At 36.9% G+C, this 20438-nt stretch overlaps 1 protein-coding gene across 1 annotated transcript; it reads left to right on the top strand.

Annotated features, from left to right (window-relative positions):
* The first annotated feature begins 3665 nt into the window (after positions 1-3665).
* Positions 3666-19620, top strand: LOC141560946 (uncharacterized). The gene is made up of 2 exons (XM_074299788.1): positions 3666-4108; positions 16427-19620. Exon 2 carries the CDS (start codon positions 16578-16580, stop codon positions 18750-18752), a length of 2175 nt encoding a protein of 724 aa, XP_074155889.1. The 5' UTR covers positions 3666-4108; positions 16427-16577; the 3' UTR covers positions 18753-19620.
* Positions 19621-20438: the final 818 nt, after the last annotated feature.

The raw sequence follows: 20438 nt of genomic DNA on the forward strand, positions 1-20438 counted from the left end.
TTTAACTTCAATAGCTACTATCAAATAGCTACATTGTTAAATCTATTATATTGCTTGGAGATTTTCATAAATATGATGATAGTTTCAAGAACCTGAGAGAAGGAAAAAATAAGAAAGGACTTAATGTTATTTAAAAATAGTTCTTTAGACAAATTTTGTGGAGTTTCACTATTTCTTGTAGCATAACTTTGACTTATCTAGAGTATTTAGTGATGTACAAGATTATTTTTTTTTGTTCCCTCTGATCTAACTAGCTCTGCAGCTATTACTGTTGAATGTGACTATGCAAAGTAGAGTAAGTTTTTTAGTTAGGATACCTGTATTCAAGTCCTGATTCTGAAATAAATTGGCTGTTTCAATATGAGAAAGTTCTTAAACCACTGAGATTACTTGTTTTACTCTGCACATAGTTTGCTTATTCAAAATCCTCACATTGTCTCTACATTAGAATGTGACATCTTTCTGCGTATTTTTTCTTTTTACAGTTACATACATACATACATACATACATACATATATATATATGTATGCATACATATATCCCTAGAATTTCATTGCCTGAAATGTAATAAACATATGACAAATGCTTATTTTGTTGTTGGCCTCATAAATGGGATGGTAGAATGCATGAAATTATTTAAAATAATTAGCAAAGATTTTTAAATTACAAGGGTGTGAAATAGGATTTTTTAAAAAGTGGACCAATGATTTCTTTTGTATAGGAACTCTTGACCAGGAAATGACCTCAATGTCTATTCAGAAATTTGTTGTCTTAAAGAACTGAGTTGGCCGTGAGAGCAATGAGTCCGTCAACAATTAACCATTTCAATGCTTATTGTGTTCTGAGAACGTTTTTTCCTCAAGGAACTCATAGTCTAGTGGGGGAGAGAAATTTAAAAGAAAAGATGTACATGTAAGATAAATTCAAACATGAGATCAAGTCTAGCATTTGCTTATGATTATCCTCATTGATAGAGAGAACAATTAATTACACCCTTTCTCCAAGTAGAAAGTCAGTTGAAAGAGAATCTTTTTTTCTCTCAAGCTCTCCCCAAGTCCATCCCTTACATAATGACAGAGCCTTCAATAATCTTTCTCTCCATAAAAGAAGAAAATCATGTAAATCTCAGGCTTGAGTCCTAGGTTACATTGAAACTTAATAAAATGAAGATAATTTCAGGGAAAGGCAATGTTAATTGTGAGAGTGGTGCTGGGGATCAGGAAATATTTCTTACAGAAGGTGGGATTTGAGCTGTCTTGAAGGAAGCTAAGAGAAGGGATGAACAAAGAGCATTACAGGAATGGAGAACAGTCAGTAAAAAGACAGACTGAGCAAATGGTATGATGTGAAGAATAACCAGAAGGCCAGTGTTCCTATATGGCAGAGTACCTGAAAGAGAGTGATGTGCAATATTGGAAAATAATACTAGAAAGACAGAGAAAGGGGTTAATTTTTGAAAGGCATTAAAAGTCAAAGAGAAGATTGTGTTTAATTTTCCTTCCTGAATCAATCAACCATTCAATGTTTCGTAATACTTTTTTAATCCTGCCCATATCCAATGTTTTAATTTGTATTTTTTAAAAATACTAAGCTCAATCATGTTACATTCTTAGGATAATTTTCTATATAGTCTAATAAATTTCACTGTTCCCTTTCCCTCTTTTATGCTATTTACCTTTTCAGTATTTACTAAGGAAACTAAATGTTCTCAAAAATATATTTATAATACTAATACTAGAACTTTGCTTATACCTCTTGATAATATTAAAAGCAAAACAGAAATACAATATAGCGTCTTCTTCACTCCTCAGATTGATTTTAATAATATGATAATTTAGTATAAAGATCCTATCATTTTAAATACAATACTAAATTTGATGATATTAAGAATCACACTGTACAAAAACTTACTGTATATAAAAACATGTTAAAACTTGTATAATTTTAAAGATTTAGTTATATACTCAACAATCCAAATATATGCATTATATCCATTTTGGAAGTATTAAAAGCATCTTGAAATATTAAGGGATTATTATGTTACATGTAGAAAGGGCCACATGGGCAGCAAGTGGGGCTGCTGAATTTCTTTTTTGCAGGCAAAAACTATGCTCTCTTATTAAGGATCTCCTGTGGACTATCCAAAATTGTGATGGCAGATGAAGGAGGCAAGGATGATAAATTAAGTTTTCCAAATTGAGACTTACCTGGGGTATGATGGGTAAAAGTTCTGTCTGGAGTCACACTGAATTTCTGAATGGAGGGAATGATCAAACAATTCTATCAGAATGACTGCTGAAAGAAGCAGAAATTTTGGACTTCTGAAACTCATCGATGAAGGATAGAAGGTTTCCATTCTATTCTACTCATTTTCTCAGCAAAGACAGCTCTGTGTGACTAGACAAGGTTAATGTTTCCCTTCAAGGCTTTCTCTGTCTATAAATATGCGACACATTCAGGATCAATTTTTCTACAAATTATTGCTTGGGTATTAACAGTTCTGCTTTTCTGAGAATATTCCAGGTGATTTATCTACTAAGAGACATAAATGAAACTATCCATATAGCAAGATGGCTGACTTTTCAGTATATATTTTTGGTTTTGATTATCACTCCCTTTCCAAGTAACCCCTAGAAAATCTTGCTATTGCTCAAGTCAATATAAGAATTCCTCTTGTGAGACAAGTATTTCTTATTTCATTTCTACTTTCTCCACTGCCTCTAGTGAACAATGAAAATGGATTGGTTTGAGGATGTCTTCTACTCTTGAATCTTTATATTTTAACTTTTTTACATTAAAGATTAACATCAGCAAACATTAACATCACCCTGCATTAATCTGATAAGCATACATAATAATCATATGCTTTTACTAGTACTACGGCATTTGAGTATGTTCTCCTGCTCACAATTATCCATTATGCATACCAAATTGACGAAATGCTTACAATAAACTATGTATATACTTCTTCTTCTTATATCATATCTCACACATGCTTTAATAGCATGTATTCTTTTTTTTATCTTTTAACCTAACATTTAAATCAGTCATTTTTGTGGTTGTTCAGTCATTGTGTCCAATTCTTCATGCCCCCATGAACTATATCTTGACAATATTATCCCTCTTATACTCTCATAGGAAGTTGCTGCCTAAAATAGTAGTAAAAAAAAAGTAGTAAAAAGGCAATACTAATGTGGGACTGTGGCATCAGATTCAACCTTGACTCTGTACTGTCCAAACAATTTCCTTCAGTTCCATGTTTTCTGACAAACCAGATTAGAGGTTCTGTTTGTCCTCCTGTTGGTAGTTGTCCTTTCTAATAGAGAAACTTCTCTTGCTTGTCAGCTCCAACTGAGAGAGCTCTGACTTTTAGAGTTCATAAGGGTGCCCTAAGGCTAGATATGTCCACTTTAAGATCATGATATCGTTGTCTATGTTCAGATGCAGTCTTATATCCTATGAACATCCCATAGATGTAACACTCCTGTCCATGATGTAGCTATCTATGTCACAATAAATGAAAAAGGCAGCTAGGGATGTAAGGACTAGGCTTAGCCATCTAAACCTTTTATTTAGTTATTATACAGTCACTATAATACTAGAGAAAGGAAAAGGTGCCTCCCTTCTGTAAAGGGCCTAGAACCGATCTTCTCTGTGTGGAAGGGAGCCGCCCTAATGTCAGTCAACTCCAGAATGTTGCTCTGGGTTGATTAATAGAGCTACATGTCTGTGGATGCGTAGAGCTATGAGTCGCCTGGCCATAAAAGGAGAAACCCGACTAGGCATTGATAAGGGAGCTGGCCCCGCCCACGATGGGAGGTTTCGGGGAGGGTCCGACAACCTCTATAAGAGGAATAGCCAGTGGCAGCTCGGGGAGACATTTTGGGTGCAGACAATAAAAACCAGTTCTGCTACACGTTGGCTCTCTGTTTGCTTATTCCCCGCTCCTGTCTCCGGAGCGGGGCCGGAGACATCCGAAGGCTGGTGATAGCGTGAGGCGCGCAGTAAGAAACTTTCAGTTTCCAGTGAAGTTGCAGGGAAGCAGACCCACAACAAGTGGCACCTTGAACAGGGACCTGGGCAGTGTATTCGCTGGAACAAGGAAAGGTAAGTAGAAAGACGCGCTCCTTGATTTTTAGAATCAAGAAGAAGCAAACAGCCTGACTGCTTAGACGCAGTTAGATGAGGCATGGGACAAAAAATAGTTAAAGCCCATATCGAGCCAACAGATTCAGGAGTATATGCTTCATAGCTATATAAACTCCGTAAAAAGAATGGAGTGGATCTTAACTTAAAAGCATGCAGAGCCTGGATAGAAAAAATAGAGCTCTGTGTCTGTCTGTGTATGTTTGTCTGCTTTGAATTTTTTGTTCTGTGTTAAAAGTTAGCAAGCTCATAAGAGATAAGAATTCAGCCTCTGTGTTACAGGCTTAGAAAAATAACAGGCTGAATTGTGGAAATTGAAATTCATTTAGAATAGTAATTCTTTCAGAGTGGTTCAAAATGTATTGGTCTTAAAAATTGTTTGTGATTTTAAACTTTTTAACCTGTTGTACCAATTTGTAAGTAAAACAAAAGAAAAAAAAAAACTTGACTATTTTAAACTGGTGGGAAAGTTTTCTCTGAAAAGCAGATTTTCAAAGCCTGCTAAAGGGGAGTAATGGCATTACAATCTTATCTGCTTAATACCGCCTGGGAAGCTTCTTACTAGTGGCCTTGAAGCACTCAGGCAGAAGAAAAAAAAAAAAAAACTATTTGGTTTGCTTCTGAAACATTGGGTAATTTGTTATCATTATGGGTTATGAATCTTGAAGTTTAAAGTTTAAAAAAAAATGATTAAAGAAAAGGGACAAGAGAGATTGATTTGCAAAATTAATTAATAGTTTAAATGAAGCATCTAGTCAGAAGAGTTATTGGTTTGGAAGTGTTTAAAGTATGCCAGAGAAAGTTTGAGCAAGTAGGCATTAGGAAGAGAGAAACAGAGAGATGGGACAGGAGAATAAAGGTGATTTAAGAAGGATTTATTAGTGGGAGCAAATGATTTCAAGAAGAAATCAGTGGGGAAAAGAAGGAACTTGTTGGAAAAGGTAGTCACGGAGAGGTGACTGTGAGACGGAACGTATTTTTGCAGGGGTAGAGCAGCAATAGGAAGCTGCAGCTGTTTCTGGTTGAAGAAAGCAAACTGATTTAAAGGGATTCAAAATTCTTCCTTATATCCAATATTTGAAACCAAGGATTTGTTTTTAAGGAAATATGTTATGTCTTTACTTTAACATCTGAAAACTTTACAACTAAACAGGCTTATTGTTCAGACTCCTCCCTTAGGGTTTCAACAGTGCATGAGTTCTAGCTTGGAGACGGGGTCCTGGTTAGGACATGGAAGGAGGACAAGCTGACCCTGAGCTGGAAAGGACTGTTCCAGATCCAGATACAGCAGTGCTACATAGGAAAGAGAGTGGACTCTGAGGGTGTGACTTCCCAACTGAATGCAGAGAACAAGCTGAGACAAACATTGAAAAGCAACTGATAAACTGTGCATGTAAAATCTTGATAGCGGTATTGAAACCTCATTATTAGATAAAATATCTATTACTGACACCTCCCCCTCCTACAAAACATCCTCCATCAATCATAAGAGTTCCTAAAACTTGTACCAATAATGTAACTTTTCCTCCTTTGATGAATTGTGTTAGAAAGAAAAGAACCTGGTATGACACTTTATTTGGTGGTGCTGGAACTGGTTTCGGTATAGTTAATTCAATAGATTTTGAGATCTTGGCCAGCAGACTGCGCAGTGCTGGACAAGCTGTTTCTCAGGCTTTGACTGTAAATGCTCAAATAGTTGCCCACGACGATCCTACTCCACCAAAATACATTATAATATCAAGGCCAATTTCTTTTTTTTTTTTTTTTTATTATATATATATATATATATATATATTTTATAATATTATCCCTTGTATTCATTTTTCCAAATTACCCCCCCTCCCTCTATTCCCTCCCCCCGACGACAGGCAATACCATACATTTTACATGTGTTACAATATAGTCTAGGTACAATACATGTGTGTGAATATCATTTTCTTGTTGCACAATAAACATTAGAATCCGAAGGTACATGCAACCTGGGCAGACAGATATTAGTGCTAACAATTTTCATTCCCCTCCCAGTGTTTCTTCTCTGGGTGTAGCTACCTCTGTCCATCATTGATCAACTGGAAGTGAGTTGGATCTTCTTTATGTTGAAGATTTCCACTTCCATCAGAATACATCCTCATACAGTATTGTTGTTGAAGTGTACAGTGATCTTCTGGTTCTGCTCATTTCACTCAGCATCAGTTGATTTAAGTCTCTCCAGGCCTCTCTGTATTCCTCCTGCTGGTCATTTCTTACCGAGCAATAATATTCCATAACCTTCATATACCACAATTTACCCAACCATTCTCCAACTGATGGACATCCATTCAACTTCCAGTTTCCAGCTACAACAAAAAGAGCTGCCACAAACATTTTGGCACATATATGTCTCTTTCCGCTCTTTAGTATTTCTTTGGGATATAATCCCAGTAGTAGCGCTGCTGGGTCAAAGGGTATGCACAGTTTGATAACTTTTTGGGCATAATTCCAGATTGCTCTCCAGAATGGCTGGATTCTTTCACAACTCCACCAGCCATGTATTAGTGTCCCAATTTCCCCACATCCCCTCCAACATTTGTCATTATTTGTTCCTGTCATCTTAGCCAATCTGACAGGTGTGTAGTGGTATCTCAGAGTGGTCTTAATTTGCATTTCTCTGATCAGTAGTGATTTGGAACACTCTTTCATGTGAGTGGATATAGTTTCAATTTCTTCCTCTGAGAATTGTCTGTTCATATCTTTGACCATTTATCAATTGGAGAATGGTTCGGTTTCTTATAAATTATGGTCAGTTCTCTATATATTTTGGAAAGGAGACCTTTGTCAGAACCTTTGTTTTTAAAAATATTTTCCCAATTTGTTACTTCCCTTCTAATCTTGTTTGCATTAGTATTATTTGTACAGAAACTTTTTAGTTTGATGTAATCAAAATCTTCTATTTTGTGATCAATAATGATCTCTAGTTCTCCTCTGGTCATAAATTCCTTCCTCCTCCACAAGTCTGAGAGGTAGATTATCCTCTGTTCCTCTAAACTATTTATTATCTCCCTCTTTATGCCTAAATCATGGACCCATTTTGATCTTATCTTGGTATATGGTGTTAAGTGTGGATCCATATCTAATTTCTGTCATACTAATTTCCAGTTTTCCCAACAGTTTTTTCCGAATAATGAATTTTTATCCCTAATGTTGGAATCTTTGGGTTTGTCAAAGATTAGATTGCTATAGATGTACCCTTTTTTGTCCTTTGTATCTAATCTGTTCCACTGATCTACCGGTCTATTTCTTAGCCAATACCAAATGGTTTTGGTGACTGCTGCTATATAATATAGCTTTAGATCAGGTACACTTAGACCACCTTCCTCTGAGTTTTTTTTCATTAGTTCCCTTGCAATTCTTGACCTTTTATTCTTCCATATGAATTTTGTTGTTATTTTTTCTAGGTCATTAAAATAGTTTCTTGGGAGTCTGATTGGTATAGCACTAAATAAATAGATTAGTTTGGGGAGTATTGTCATCTTTATTATATTCGCTCGGCCTATCCAAGAGCACTGAATGTCTTTCCAATTATTTAAATCTGATTTTATTTTTGTGGCAAGTGTTTTGTAATTTTTCTCATATAATTCCTGACTTTTCTTTGGTAGATGGATTCCCAAATATTTTATACTCTCAACATTTGTTTGGAATGGAATTTCTCTTTGTATCTCTTGCTGTTGCATTTTGTTAGTGATATATAAAAATGCCGAGGATTTATGTGGATTTATTTTGTATCCTGCCACTTTGCTGAAATTTTGAATTATTTCTAGTAGCTTTTTAGCAGAGTCTTTGGGGTTCTCTAAGTATACCATCATGTCATCTGCAAAAAGTGATAGTTTAATTTCCTCATTTCCTACTCTAATTCCTTGAATCTCTTTCTCGGCTCTTATTGCCGAGGCTAGCGTTTCTAGTACTATATTGAATAGTAATGGTGATAGTGGGCAACCTTGTTTCACTCCTGATCTTACTGGGAAAGGTTGCAGTTTATTTCTATTGCATATTATGCTTACTGACGGTCTTAAATATATACTCCTGATTATTCTAAGGAATAGTCCATTTATTCCTATACTCTCAAGAGTTTTTAGTAGGAATGGATGTTGGATTTTGTCAAATGCTTTTTCTGCATCTATTGAGATGATCATATGGTTCTTATTAATTTGATTATTAATATGGTCAATTATATTAATAGTTTTCCTAATATTAAACCAGCCCTGCCTTCCTGGAATAAATCCTACTTGATCATAGTGTATTATCTTGGAGATGATTTTCTGAAGTCTTTTTGCTAATATCTTATTTAAGATTTTAGCATCAATATTCATTAAGGAGATTGGTCTATAATTTTCTTTCTCAGTTTTCGATCTACCAGGTTTAGGTATCAGTACCATGTCTGTGTCATAAAAGGAGTTTGGTAGGACTCCTTCATCCCCTATTTTTTCAAATAATTTATATAACATTGGGGCTAATTGTTCTTTAAATGTTTGGTAGAATTCACATGTGAATCCATCTGGCCCTGGGGATTTTTTCCTGGGGAGTTGATTAATAGCTTGTTCTATTTCTTTTTCTGAAATGGGACTATTTAAGCAATTTATCTCCTCCTCTGTTAATCTAGGGAGCCTATATTTTTGGAGGAAGTCATCCATTTCACTTAAGTTATCAAATTTATTGGCATAAAGTTGGGCAAAGTAACTCCTTATTATTTCTCTAATTTCCTCTTCATTGGTGGAAAGATCCCCCTTTTCATTTGTAAGACTATCAATTTGATTTTCCTCTTTCTTTTTTTTTGATCAAATTTACCAAAGGTTTATCTATTTTATTGGCTTTTTCATAAAACCAACTCTTGGTTTTATTTATTAATTCAATAGTTTTTTTACTTTCAATTTTATTGATTTCTCCTTTTAATTTTTGTATTTCGAGTTTAATTTTTGGTTGGGGGTTTATAATTTGGTCTTTTTCTAGCCTTTTAAGTTGTAAGCCCAATTCGTTAATCTTCTCTTTCTCAATTTTCTTCAAATAAGCTTCTAAAGATATAAAATTTCCCCTTATTACTGCTTTAGCTGCATCCCAAAGATTTTGATATGATGTCTCATCATTATCATTATCTTGGGTGAAATTGTTAATTGTTTCTATAATTTGCTCTTTCACCCAGTCATTCTTTAAGATGAGATTATTCAGTTTCCAATTACTTTTTGGTTTATTTACCCCTAACTTTTTACTGAATGTAGCTTTTATTGCATTGTGATCTGAGAAGAAGGCATTTATTATTTCTGCCTTCCTACATTAAATTTTGAGATCTTTATGTCCTAATATATGGTCAATTTTTGTATAGGATCCATGAACTGCTAAGAAGAAAGTATATTCCTTCCTATTGCCATTTAGTTTTCTCCAAAGGTTTATCATACCTAGTTTTTCTAATGTTCTATTTACTTTTTTAATTTCTTTCTTGTTTGTTTTGTGGTTTGATTTGTCTAAATCTGAGAGTGCAAGGTTGAGATCTCCCACTATTATAGTTTTACTGTCTATTTCTTCTTGCAGTTCTCTTAACTTTTCCTTTAGAAAGTTAGATGCTATACCACTTGGTGCATATATGTTTAGTATTGATATGGCTTCATTATTTATGCTACCTTTCAGCAGGATATAGTTTCCTTCCTTATCTTTTTTAACGAGATCTACTTCTGCTTTTGCTTGATCTGAGATAAGGATAGCTACCCCTGCTTTTTTGGCTTTACCTGAAGCATAATAGGCTCTGTTCCAACCTTTTACCTTTACTCTGTATGTATCTCCCTGCTTTAAGTGTGTTTCCTGTAGACAACATATTGTAGGGTTCTGCTTTTTGATCCAATCTGCTATCCGTCTCCGTTTGATGGGATCATTCATCCCATTTACATTTACAGTTAAAATTACTAATTCTGTATTTCCTGCCATCGTATTATCCCCAGATTCTGCTTTTTTCCCTTGACCCCCCTGATCCCCCTCCCCGATATTTAATTTACAGACCCCCCCTTGTGACGCGCAACCCTCCCTCTTTTTTTTTTTTTAGGATCCCTCCCCCCTCCCTCCAAGTCCCTTCACTTATTCTCCTTTTCCTTTTCCCTTTTCCTCTCCCCCCTTTTAATGAGGTGAGAGAAAATTCTCTGAAAAACAAATATGTTAATTATTTACTCTTTGAGCCTCTTCTGATGAGAGTAAGATTCACACAATGATTCTCCCCCTCACTAAGTTCCCTCAGATATGGTATATTTTCTATGTCTCTTCCTGGGATGTAGTTTCCCTCTTTTTATCACTCCTTCCCCTTTTTCTGAACCGACCTCCTTCCCTTTACTACACCCCCCTTTTTTTCTTTTATATCAGTAAAATCAAATTATCCTTGAGTATTTTTTATATACCCACAACAGAGTTACAGTTCTCAAGGGTTCTGTGTACCTTTTTCTGTTTCTCTTCAGTCTTGTGGATGTAGATCAAATTTTTTGTTTAAGTCTGGTTTTTTTCTTAGAAACATATAGAATTCCTCTGTTTCATTGAATGACCATCTTCTTCCATGGAAAAAGATGCTAAACTTAGCTGGGTAGTTCATTCTTGGTTGCAGTCCTTGATCTTTTGCCTTACGGTATATCAGGTTCCAGGCCCTTCTATCTTTTAATGTGGAGGCAGCCAGATCTTGGGTGACCCTTATTGTGGCACCTTGGTATTTAAATTGTTTTTTTCTAGCTGCTTGCAGGATTTTCTCCTTTGTGTGGTAATTCTGCAGCTTAGCCACAATATTCCGTGGTGTTCTTTTTTTAGGGTCTATTTCAGAAGGAGTTCGATGAATTCTTTCCACATCTACTTTCCCTTCTGTTTCTATTATCTCTGGACAGTTCTCTTTGATAATTTCCTGTAAAATAGAATCTAGGCTCTTTTTTTGGTCATAGTTTTCTGGAAGTCCAATGATCCGCAGATTATCTCTCCTAGATCTATTTTCCAGGTCTATAGATTTTCCCAGTAAGTATTTGACGTTGTTCTCCAGCTTCTCATTTTTTTTGTTTTGTTTGACTGATTCTTGGGTTCTCTGTGAATCATTCATTTCTATTTGTTCCATCCTGACTTTTAAGGAGTTATTTTCTTCTTTCCCAGTTTTTAGTTCTTTTTGTAAATGCCCAATTTCGTTTTTAAATGAATTATTTTGCTCTATTGAATTTTTTTCCATTTCCCTAATTTTTTTTTTTGAGAATTATTTTCTTTTTCCAATTCAGAAATTCTATTTTCTTGAGACTTTTTTATCTTTTCCAATTCAGAAATCCTACTTTCCTGTGTTTTTTTAACCTTTTCTAAATCACTAATTTTGTTTCCCTGCATCTCCTGTGAATTCTTTATTTTTTCCAACTCCAATTTCAGGACGTTGTTATTCTCTATCATAACTTCCCTTTCCTTTCCCCATTTTTCTTCGATCTCCCTCAATTTTTTTTTTTATTATATATATATATATATATTTTATAATATTATCCCTTGTATTCATTTTTCCAAATTACCCCCCCTCCCTCTATTCCCTCCCCCCGACGACAGGCAATCCCATACATTTTACATGTGTTACAATATAGTCTAGGTACAATACATGTGTGCGAATATCATTTTCTTGTTGCACAATAAACAATAGAATCCGAAGGTACATGTAACCTGGGCAGACAGATATTAGTGCTAACAATTTTGATTCCCCTCCCAGTGTTTCTTCTCTGGGTGCAGCTACCCCTGTCCATCATTGATCAACTGGAAGTGAGTTGGATCTTCTTTATGTTGAAGATTTCCACTTCCATCAGAATACATCCCCATACAGTATTGTTGTTGAAGTGTACAGTGATCTTCTGGTTCTGCTCATTTCACTCAGCATCAGTTGATTTAAGTCTCTCCAGGCCTCTCTATATTCCTCCTGCTGGTCATTTCTTACCGAGCAATAATATTCCATAACCTTCATATACCACAATTTACCCAACCATTCTCCAACTGATGGACATCCATTCATCTTCCAGTTTCTAGCTACAACAAAAAGAGCTGCCACAAACATTTTGGCACATATATGTCTCTTTCCGCTCTTTAGTATTTCTTTGGGATATAATCCCAGTAGTAGCGCTGCTGGGTCAAAGGGTATGCACAGTTTGATAACTTTTTGGGCATAATTCCAGATTGCTCTCCAGAATGGCTGGATTCTTTCACAACTCCACCAGCAATGTATTAGTGTCCCAATTTCCCCACATCCCCTCCAACATTTGTCATTATTTGTTCCTGTCATCTTAGCCAATCTGACAGGTGTGTAGTGGTATTTCAGAGTGGTCTTAATTTGCATTTCTCTGATCAGTAGTGATTTGGATCACTCTTTCATGTGAGTGGATATAGTTTCAATTTCTTCCTCTGAGAATTGTCTGTTCATATCCTTTGACCATTTATCAATTGGAGAATGGTTCGGTTTCTTATAAATTACGGTCAGTTCTCTATATATTTTGGAAATGAGACCTTTGTCAGAACCTTTGTTTTTAAAAATATTTTCCCAATTTGTTACTTCCCTTCTAATCTTGTTTGCATTAGTATTATTTGTACAGAAACTTTTTAGTTTGATGTAATCAAAATCTTCTATTTTGTGATCAATAATGATCTCTAGTTCTCCTCTGGTCATAAATTCCTTCCTCCTCCACAAGTCTGAGAGGTAGATTATCCTCTGTTCCTCTAATCTATTTATTATCTCCCTCTTTATGCCTAAATCATGGACCCATTTTGATCTTATCTTGGTATATGGTGTTAAGTGTGGATCCATATCTAATTTCTGCCATACTAATTTCCAGTTTTCCCAACAGTTTTTTCCGAATAATGAATTTTTATCCCTAATGTTGGAATCTTTGGGTTTGTCAAAGATTAGATTGCTATAGATGTACCCTTTTTTGTCCTTTGTATCTAATCTGTTCCACTGATCTACCGGTCTATTTCGTAGCCAATACCAAATGGTTTTGGTGACTGCTGCTATATAATATAGCTTTAGGTCAGGTACACTTAGACCACCTTCCTCTGAGTTTTTTTTCATTAGTTCCCTTGCAATTCTTGACCTTTTATTCTTCCATATGAATTTTGTTGTTATTTTTTCTAGGTCATTAAAATAGTTTCTTGGGAGTCTGATTGGTATAGCACTAAATAAATAGATTAGTTTGGGGAGTATTGTCATCTTTATTATATTCGCTCGGCCTATCCAAGAGCACTGAATGTCTTTCCAATTATTTAAATCTGATTTTATTTTTGTGGCAAGTGTTTTGTAATTTTGCTCATATAATTCCTGACTTTTCTTTGGTAGATGGATTCCCAAATATTTTATACTCTCAACATTTGTTTGGAATGGAATTTCTCTTTGTATCTCTTGCTGTTGCATTTTGTTAGTGATACATAAAAATGCCGAGGATTTATGTGGATTTATTTTGTATCCTGCCACTTTGCTGAAATTTTGAATTATTTCTAGTAGCTTTTTAGCAGAGTCTTTGGGGTTCTCTAAGTATACCATCATGTCATCTGCAAAAAGTGATAGTTTAATTTCCTCATTTCCTACTCTAATTCCTTGAATCTCTTTCTCGGCTCTTATTGCCGAGGCTAGCGTTTCTAGTACTATATTGAATAGTAATGGGGATAGTGGGCAACCTTGTTTCACTCCTGATCTTACTGGGAAAGGTTGCAGTTTATTTCTATTGCATATTATGCTTACTGACGGTCTTAAATATATACTCCTGATTATTCTAAGGAATAATCCATTTATTCCTATACTCTCAAGAGTTTTTAGTAGGAATGGATGTTGGATTTTGTCAAATGCTTTTTCTGCATCTATTGAGATGATCATATGGTTCTTATTTCTCCCTCAATTTTTTAAGAGCTTCTTCTAGGAGAGAGTTATGTGATGGGGGGCAGGAATCGTTCCCCTTTAGGTTGTTGTCTGCTGATTCTCTGCTGTAAACTTCCTCGGGGTTGGATACCCGCTCTTTCTCTGTATAGAAGGAATCTATAGTTTTTCTAGCTTTTTTGCTCATACTTAAAAAAATGTTTTGGGGTCTGTCCCTGGGGTAGGAAATTATTTACTTCTTTACCAGCTTCCTCCCAGACTGGATGGATGCAGCGGCCCCTGCGCCTGAGCTAAGAGAGAGCTCTGGGAGAGAGTTCCCCACCCCCTCCCTGGAAGTGCCTCAGAGGTGATTAGCACTACTGTGCTTCGAGGGCGTAGAATAGTGAAGACAGCACGAAGCCCAGCCTATGTGTCCGGGTGGGGAGTGGATGTCTGCAGCAGGTGACGTGAGAAGCCCCTGTGCTCAAACTGGAAGTGTCTGCCAGAAACCGCGGTCCCTAGTTCAAAGGTTCCGCTTCTCTGGGACTTCCTGGAGCTGAGTTCCACTCCCTCCAGCTAAGCTAGGCAGTGTGTGTTGCCTTGGGCCGTATCCACCCACTTGTCAATCTCTTAACTATTCTCAGGAGGTAGCTGAGGCCACACCCCCTGGTGCCAAGAGTTCTGCTGAGTCACCCCCAGGATCGGGGAAAATCAAATTTGAGTTTTAAAATATTTTGGCTTTCTCTTCTGAACTGCTAAATAATTAGCAGAGAAGAGCTAACAGCCTGTGCCAGATTCCTTTACCTCAGTGGCTTCTCTGATCCCAGAGCCCTTCCCAGCTCAATGGGCGCAGTGTGCCCCTACCCCACCGTCTGTGCTGGTCTCTCTTATTCCTCCCCTGAGAACTGACCTTTCCTGTTGAAACTCCAGATTCTCTTCAGCTGGTAAGTCGTGCTTCCAGTCCTTGTGGTATCTATCAGTCCTGAGCTAATTCTGAGACTTAATTTATCTAATTGGTTGTGAGGGAGTGAGGACGTTCACTGAGTTGTGTGTTTCTTCTCCGCCATCTTGGCTCCGCCCCCCTCAAGGCCAATTTCTACAGATTTTTGATGATAGTATTATTACTAGTTTGGGTTTTACTGGAAATATAAGTAAATTATTTAAGTGGACCAAATGCTCTTTACAAAATATGTATACCTAGATACAAAAAGAAAATGTTCAGAGATTGTTGCAATGTGGGATTATATGTTTAATTTACCAGAAGCATGGAAAAACAATGACCTGAAAATGCTATGTGTACTTTTTTTTTTGGTATACTGGAACTATTGTGTATTGTCAAGTTAAGATATGGGCTGTTATGTGTTAATTTCATGTATTACCTTTTGTCTTACCTGATTACTTTGCTTTACTTCATATATATGGATATCCTGAACAGATCTTAAGTTATGAAGAAACTATTAGAGTCTTATCAGTGCGCATTAAATGAACATCAAATACAGACTCTTATAGCTGCAGGACAACTTATCGAGGCCTCTCATTTAGTAACATCGGGTACTAACCACCATTGGTATGATTTCTTATTTAGATCAGGTAGCGCTACCATTTATTTTAATAGTTTAGCCATACCCATATTATTATTATTGTTCTTTTTGTAATTATGTATGTGTAATTGTCATATGTATTGGAAAATGAAATTAATTTACTCTAATTTCACCCCACTAGCTCAGTCCTCTTATTATTTTCGTGATCTTAAGGCCAAATGATTAAGAAATTTAAAATTTCATATTAGGATTATAAACTCACTCAAATATAACAGGCCTCAGCTTCCAAATTATGGGAACTTGACCGTTCTATGAACTCTGTATATTTTTGACACTAGATGCTAGGAACTAGCCATTCCTAGAGATGTTTGTGCTCCAGAGAAGAGTGGCTCCCTCCCTGGGCATAGACAATTAATAAAGAACTGTCAAGATACAGACGATACGGAATGAGTCAACTAGTGAAGCCCTTCCGTACCCCGCACCTGCACAGATGTATGTGCCAAACCCTTATATAATTTTTTGGCAAAAATCCTTCTTTGTCTATAGACATGATAAGAAAATTAACTAGAATGAACAGAACCTTAAAAACTATGCTCATTAAACAAAAAGGGGGAATGGGATGCAAGAAAATAACTCAACAAGATATTGATAAAGCTCTCTTCACTATCAATTTTTTGAAATTTGACGATGAGGGATTAACCCCAGCCATGAAGGCTTTAGTTGAAAATACCATGGGTAATAAACCAGAAAGAAAATCAATGACAGAAAAATAGGAAAATAATTCCAAAGAATTAAGATTGGAAAAGATAATGTATAAAGATGAGAATAACGTTTGGAAAGGCCCTTACAAAGTTATTGTGAGAGGCAAAGGATTTGTTTGTGTCTCAACAGGGGAAAAGGAGAAAAGATGGATCCCGATCAGAAGGACCAGGTTGGTACGAGAAAAAGAAGACGAATCCATCGGGGCAGAGGAGAAAGGAGGAGAAATGGAAAAAACCGAACCTAACGAGCAAAGAGAAGAGAAGGAAGACGAGAAACTCAAATGCAAATGAATCAAATTGCATGCATGTTGTTAGGATTAAGTAGCCTGATAGGAGGGGTGAAGAGTGAGGAGAGAAATATGATTGCAGATTTGTCTAGTTTTCAAATGGTCACTTGGCGTCATCAGCCTATACCATTAGCCACGTTAGGAAATGTTTCCTTTTTGGAAGGGATGGGGGTGTACAAAGAATCAAAAGTATGGAAGGAACATTTTAAGAAGCTCACTTTCATTACTCGGGATGTCCCTTTATGCCTGACATATAACTTAAAGATAAGTTCATGCATTATGCTGGAACCTTTTAGAATTAAGCAATCATCCCACAAAACGAGCGACCTAAATGACTTGACTAGTGAGATGATAGTTGAGATGTTGGCTGTTCCCCACGTAGAACATGAGATAGAAGATAAAGTTGAAAGTCCCCTTCCCCCTTGTACCCCGGTTATGAACTCGCCTTTATTTTCACCTTTGATCAGTTGTTCCACGGGCGTGTTTCGTAAAGGGCCCTTTTTGCCAGAAGTTAATATCAGCTTTTGGAATGGGGAGACAGATGAGGCACCGGTACTGGTTGCACCAACACCCATAGTGGAAGGGCATATTCAGAATCACCTATGGAAGATAGTTCTGACACTAGCAATTACGAATATTTCAGTTATAATTAATGGTCCTCTACATGAACATCCTACCGAACTGCTGGTGCTGCCGCATAGAGTTTGGAAGAAGGATTTTGGAGAAAGGTTTGGAAGTTTACTAGGGAAAAATACTACCTGCTTTAAACACTCTAGGGTTAATCAGATTCAGACTTGCTTCCCTTTTAAAGGTAGCATTCAGTCATTTGACGGTGCAGCCTTTTTAATATGTTTGATAGTGTCAGTTGAGCGAGTTAATGATACCTGGAGGGCATCCTGCTATGACGCGATTATCACCAATGAAATTGGGGAAAAGACCTTAGCCTTTAACAGTGGGGTTATATTTTTATTGAAGAGTCCCCCTATCACCCCACGCCCTCCTTCGGAGGGTAAGAAACAAGATGGCAAGGGTATGATTCCAATGTATACTCTACATGCGGCTAAGGCACCAACTCATTGGGCTATAACTCCTAATCTTCCCAAATTACGAATGATGACATGGGTTCATGAAAGTATCCCTTTAAAATTGACTGGTAATGGCTCATTCTTGGTAGGCTCACACATTCACCCAGGGTACCCAGAGCGACAACCTCAAATGTTTAAACAAAGTAAAGACAGCCTAACTTTTATGACAACCCACTTGCCACTGTGCATAGTTCTTGAGGGACAAGAGAATGATTGGTGTGCAACCATGAAAAGGCTGAATAGAAGTCATCTGTTACACAGTAATGATGAGTTAAATAATATAAGTACCAGTATGATGGTACAGATGAAGGAAATACATGGGAAAAATACAATGAATGCTGTGAGACAGAGACGTACTGATTTGCCGAGTTGTATAGACTCAAAGTTGGGTGTAGTTTTTGGGCAATTAAGGGAATGCAGTACAGGACTAATGAGGAAAAGCATATCTTTGCAAGATGGCACTGTGAACTTGACGTTTTGGGATCGGAATGCCGATTCTCACACTCAACTGATTGCTCCTGTATTCTATTCTAATCATGTCCTACAGCCACATCTGTGGAAAGTGGGATTAGTTACAAAAAGGATAAAAATGCAGTTACATATATCTAATAATCAGGACAGGGAGTTGACTTTTACCCAATGGCATCGGGTTTTTGGCAACAAGAATTCCACTTGTAGAGGGGGAGTTTTTCCAAATAGTACATTGTGTTATAGCTTTGAAGGACAATTGTGGACTCTGGGTAATGCATTGTTCCTGATATGTTTGAACTCAAACTATAAGATAACCAAAGCAGAAGGGGTTCTTCAAGGACTGTTGAAAAATCTGCACCATAGAGGAAAACGGGAAGGTGGCAGTATGTTTTTATCACTGGCGGCCTTGGCTCTGAGTATCGCAGAGGAATTCCAGATAAGAGAACTGAATACACAATTAACTATTGTGGCGGAGAAGCTGCAGAAGTACATGACTGAAAATGACTTGGCCTGGAGACACCAGGAGGCCATAGACTCTATGCTGATTTCTCAAATAACTCAACTGAAATATGTTTCCTTGGAGTTAGTGAAACAACAAGCTTTGTTGTCCTGATATGTGAAACTTACTTGTAGCTTTTTATATCGTGCCTTTGTATATTACCTGTGTTATATAATTCCTCTGATTATGCATATCTTGAACGTCTTTTACGTAATGCTTCTATGCAAACGTCTTTACAAAATGAATTAATGGCCCTTGACAAAATTATAAATGGATTGGAGAATGTGACAATTGATTTCAATAAGCAATGGGAGGAATCAACCTCCTCGTTGATGGCATGGTTGAATGGGCTTGACTATCACAATGTAATTCATTGGTTAATTCTCGGGTGTGTTGCCCTAGTCCTTGTACTGTTAATGTTGTGTTTTTTGCCTTTGATAATTCGAGCCATACTTTTTGCACTATGTCGGTCTCTGACAGAACTGAAGGCATCTTATGTCTTAAATGCCAAAGGAGATTTGTAATCAACCCCTGATCAATGAGCCTAATGTTGTATATGTATTTCGATATTATCTATTTGTATTTCCATTTCTGGTGCTCTGGATATTTTCTATTTTGATATTTTTCATAATTGATATTCCTGGTGCTCTACCCCCATTTATGTCCTTCCGAGTTGTGATGGCTGTATTATACCGCCCTCTTATTAAACAAAAAGGGGGAATTGTAAAGGGCCTAGAACCGATCTTCTCTGTGCGGAAGGGAGCCGCCCTAATGTCAGTCAACTCCAGAATGTTGCTCCGGGTTGATTAATAGAGCTACATGTCTGTGGATGCGTAGAGCTATGAGTCGCCTGGCCATAAAAGGAGAAACCCGACTAGGCATTGATAAGGGAGCTGGCCTCGCCCACGATTGGAGGTTTCGGGGAGGGTCCGACAACCTCTATAAGAGGAATAGCCAGCGGCAGCTCGGGGAGACATTTTGGGTGCAGACAATAAAGACCAGTTCTGCTACACGTTGGCTCTCTGTTTGCTTATTCCCCGCTCCTGTCTCTGGAGCGGGTCCGGAGACGTCCGAAGGCTGGTGATAGCGTGAGGCACGCAGTAAGAAACTTTCAGTTTCCAGTGAAGCTTCAGGGAAGCAGACCCACAACATCTTCATGTCATAGGAAGCTCAGTAAGGGACAGCTACTTGCTACACATTGAGTCAAAGGAAAAGAGAGAAAGGATGAAATTTTGACCTTTTTAATGTCTAATGAGTCAGTGCTTCTTCCTGCTCAATAGCTAATAAGATTAGCTTTTTTTCCTTCCAAATGTTCAATTTCTTTAGCACTATCACATGTTCCCCAAAGTTGGCAGGAGAAACTCAGTACATGTTTTATTTTAGGACCACATTCAGGCATAATACTTAGGCTATGTTCCCTGCTACCTATACAATGAAAAGGTTGGACTGGATCATCTCTTTGTTTCTTTCTTATCTGACATTTATTCTGACTTCTTGTATATATTTTGAAAGTAGAGTCATTTTAAGAAATTATTCCTCTTGAGGTACCTAGGTGGTATTGTGCATCGAGCACTATCTCTGGATTCAGGAAGACCTGAGTTCAAATTTGACCTCAGAAAATTAATATTTACTAATAATATGACCCTAGACAAGCCACTTAACCCCAAATTCCTCACTCCCCACAAAAATTTCCTTTCTTATTTTTCACCTTTTGGTTTAATTATATATTTTTTATTGCCATTGATAAATTATTGCTGACTCTCTTCTCAACCCCAACCATCTCAAAGATTGTGCCATTTT

This window comes from Sminthopsis crassicaudata, chromosome 3 (genome assembly GCF_048593235.1).
Source record: "Sminthopsis crassicaudata isolate SCR6 chromosome 3, ASM4859323v1, whole genome shotgun sequence".
Taxonomy (NCBI): domain Eukaryota; kingdom Metazoa; phylum Chordata; class Mammalia; order Dasyuromorphia; family Dasyuridae; genus Sminthopsis; species Sminthopsis crassicaudata.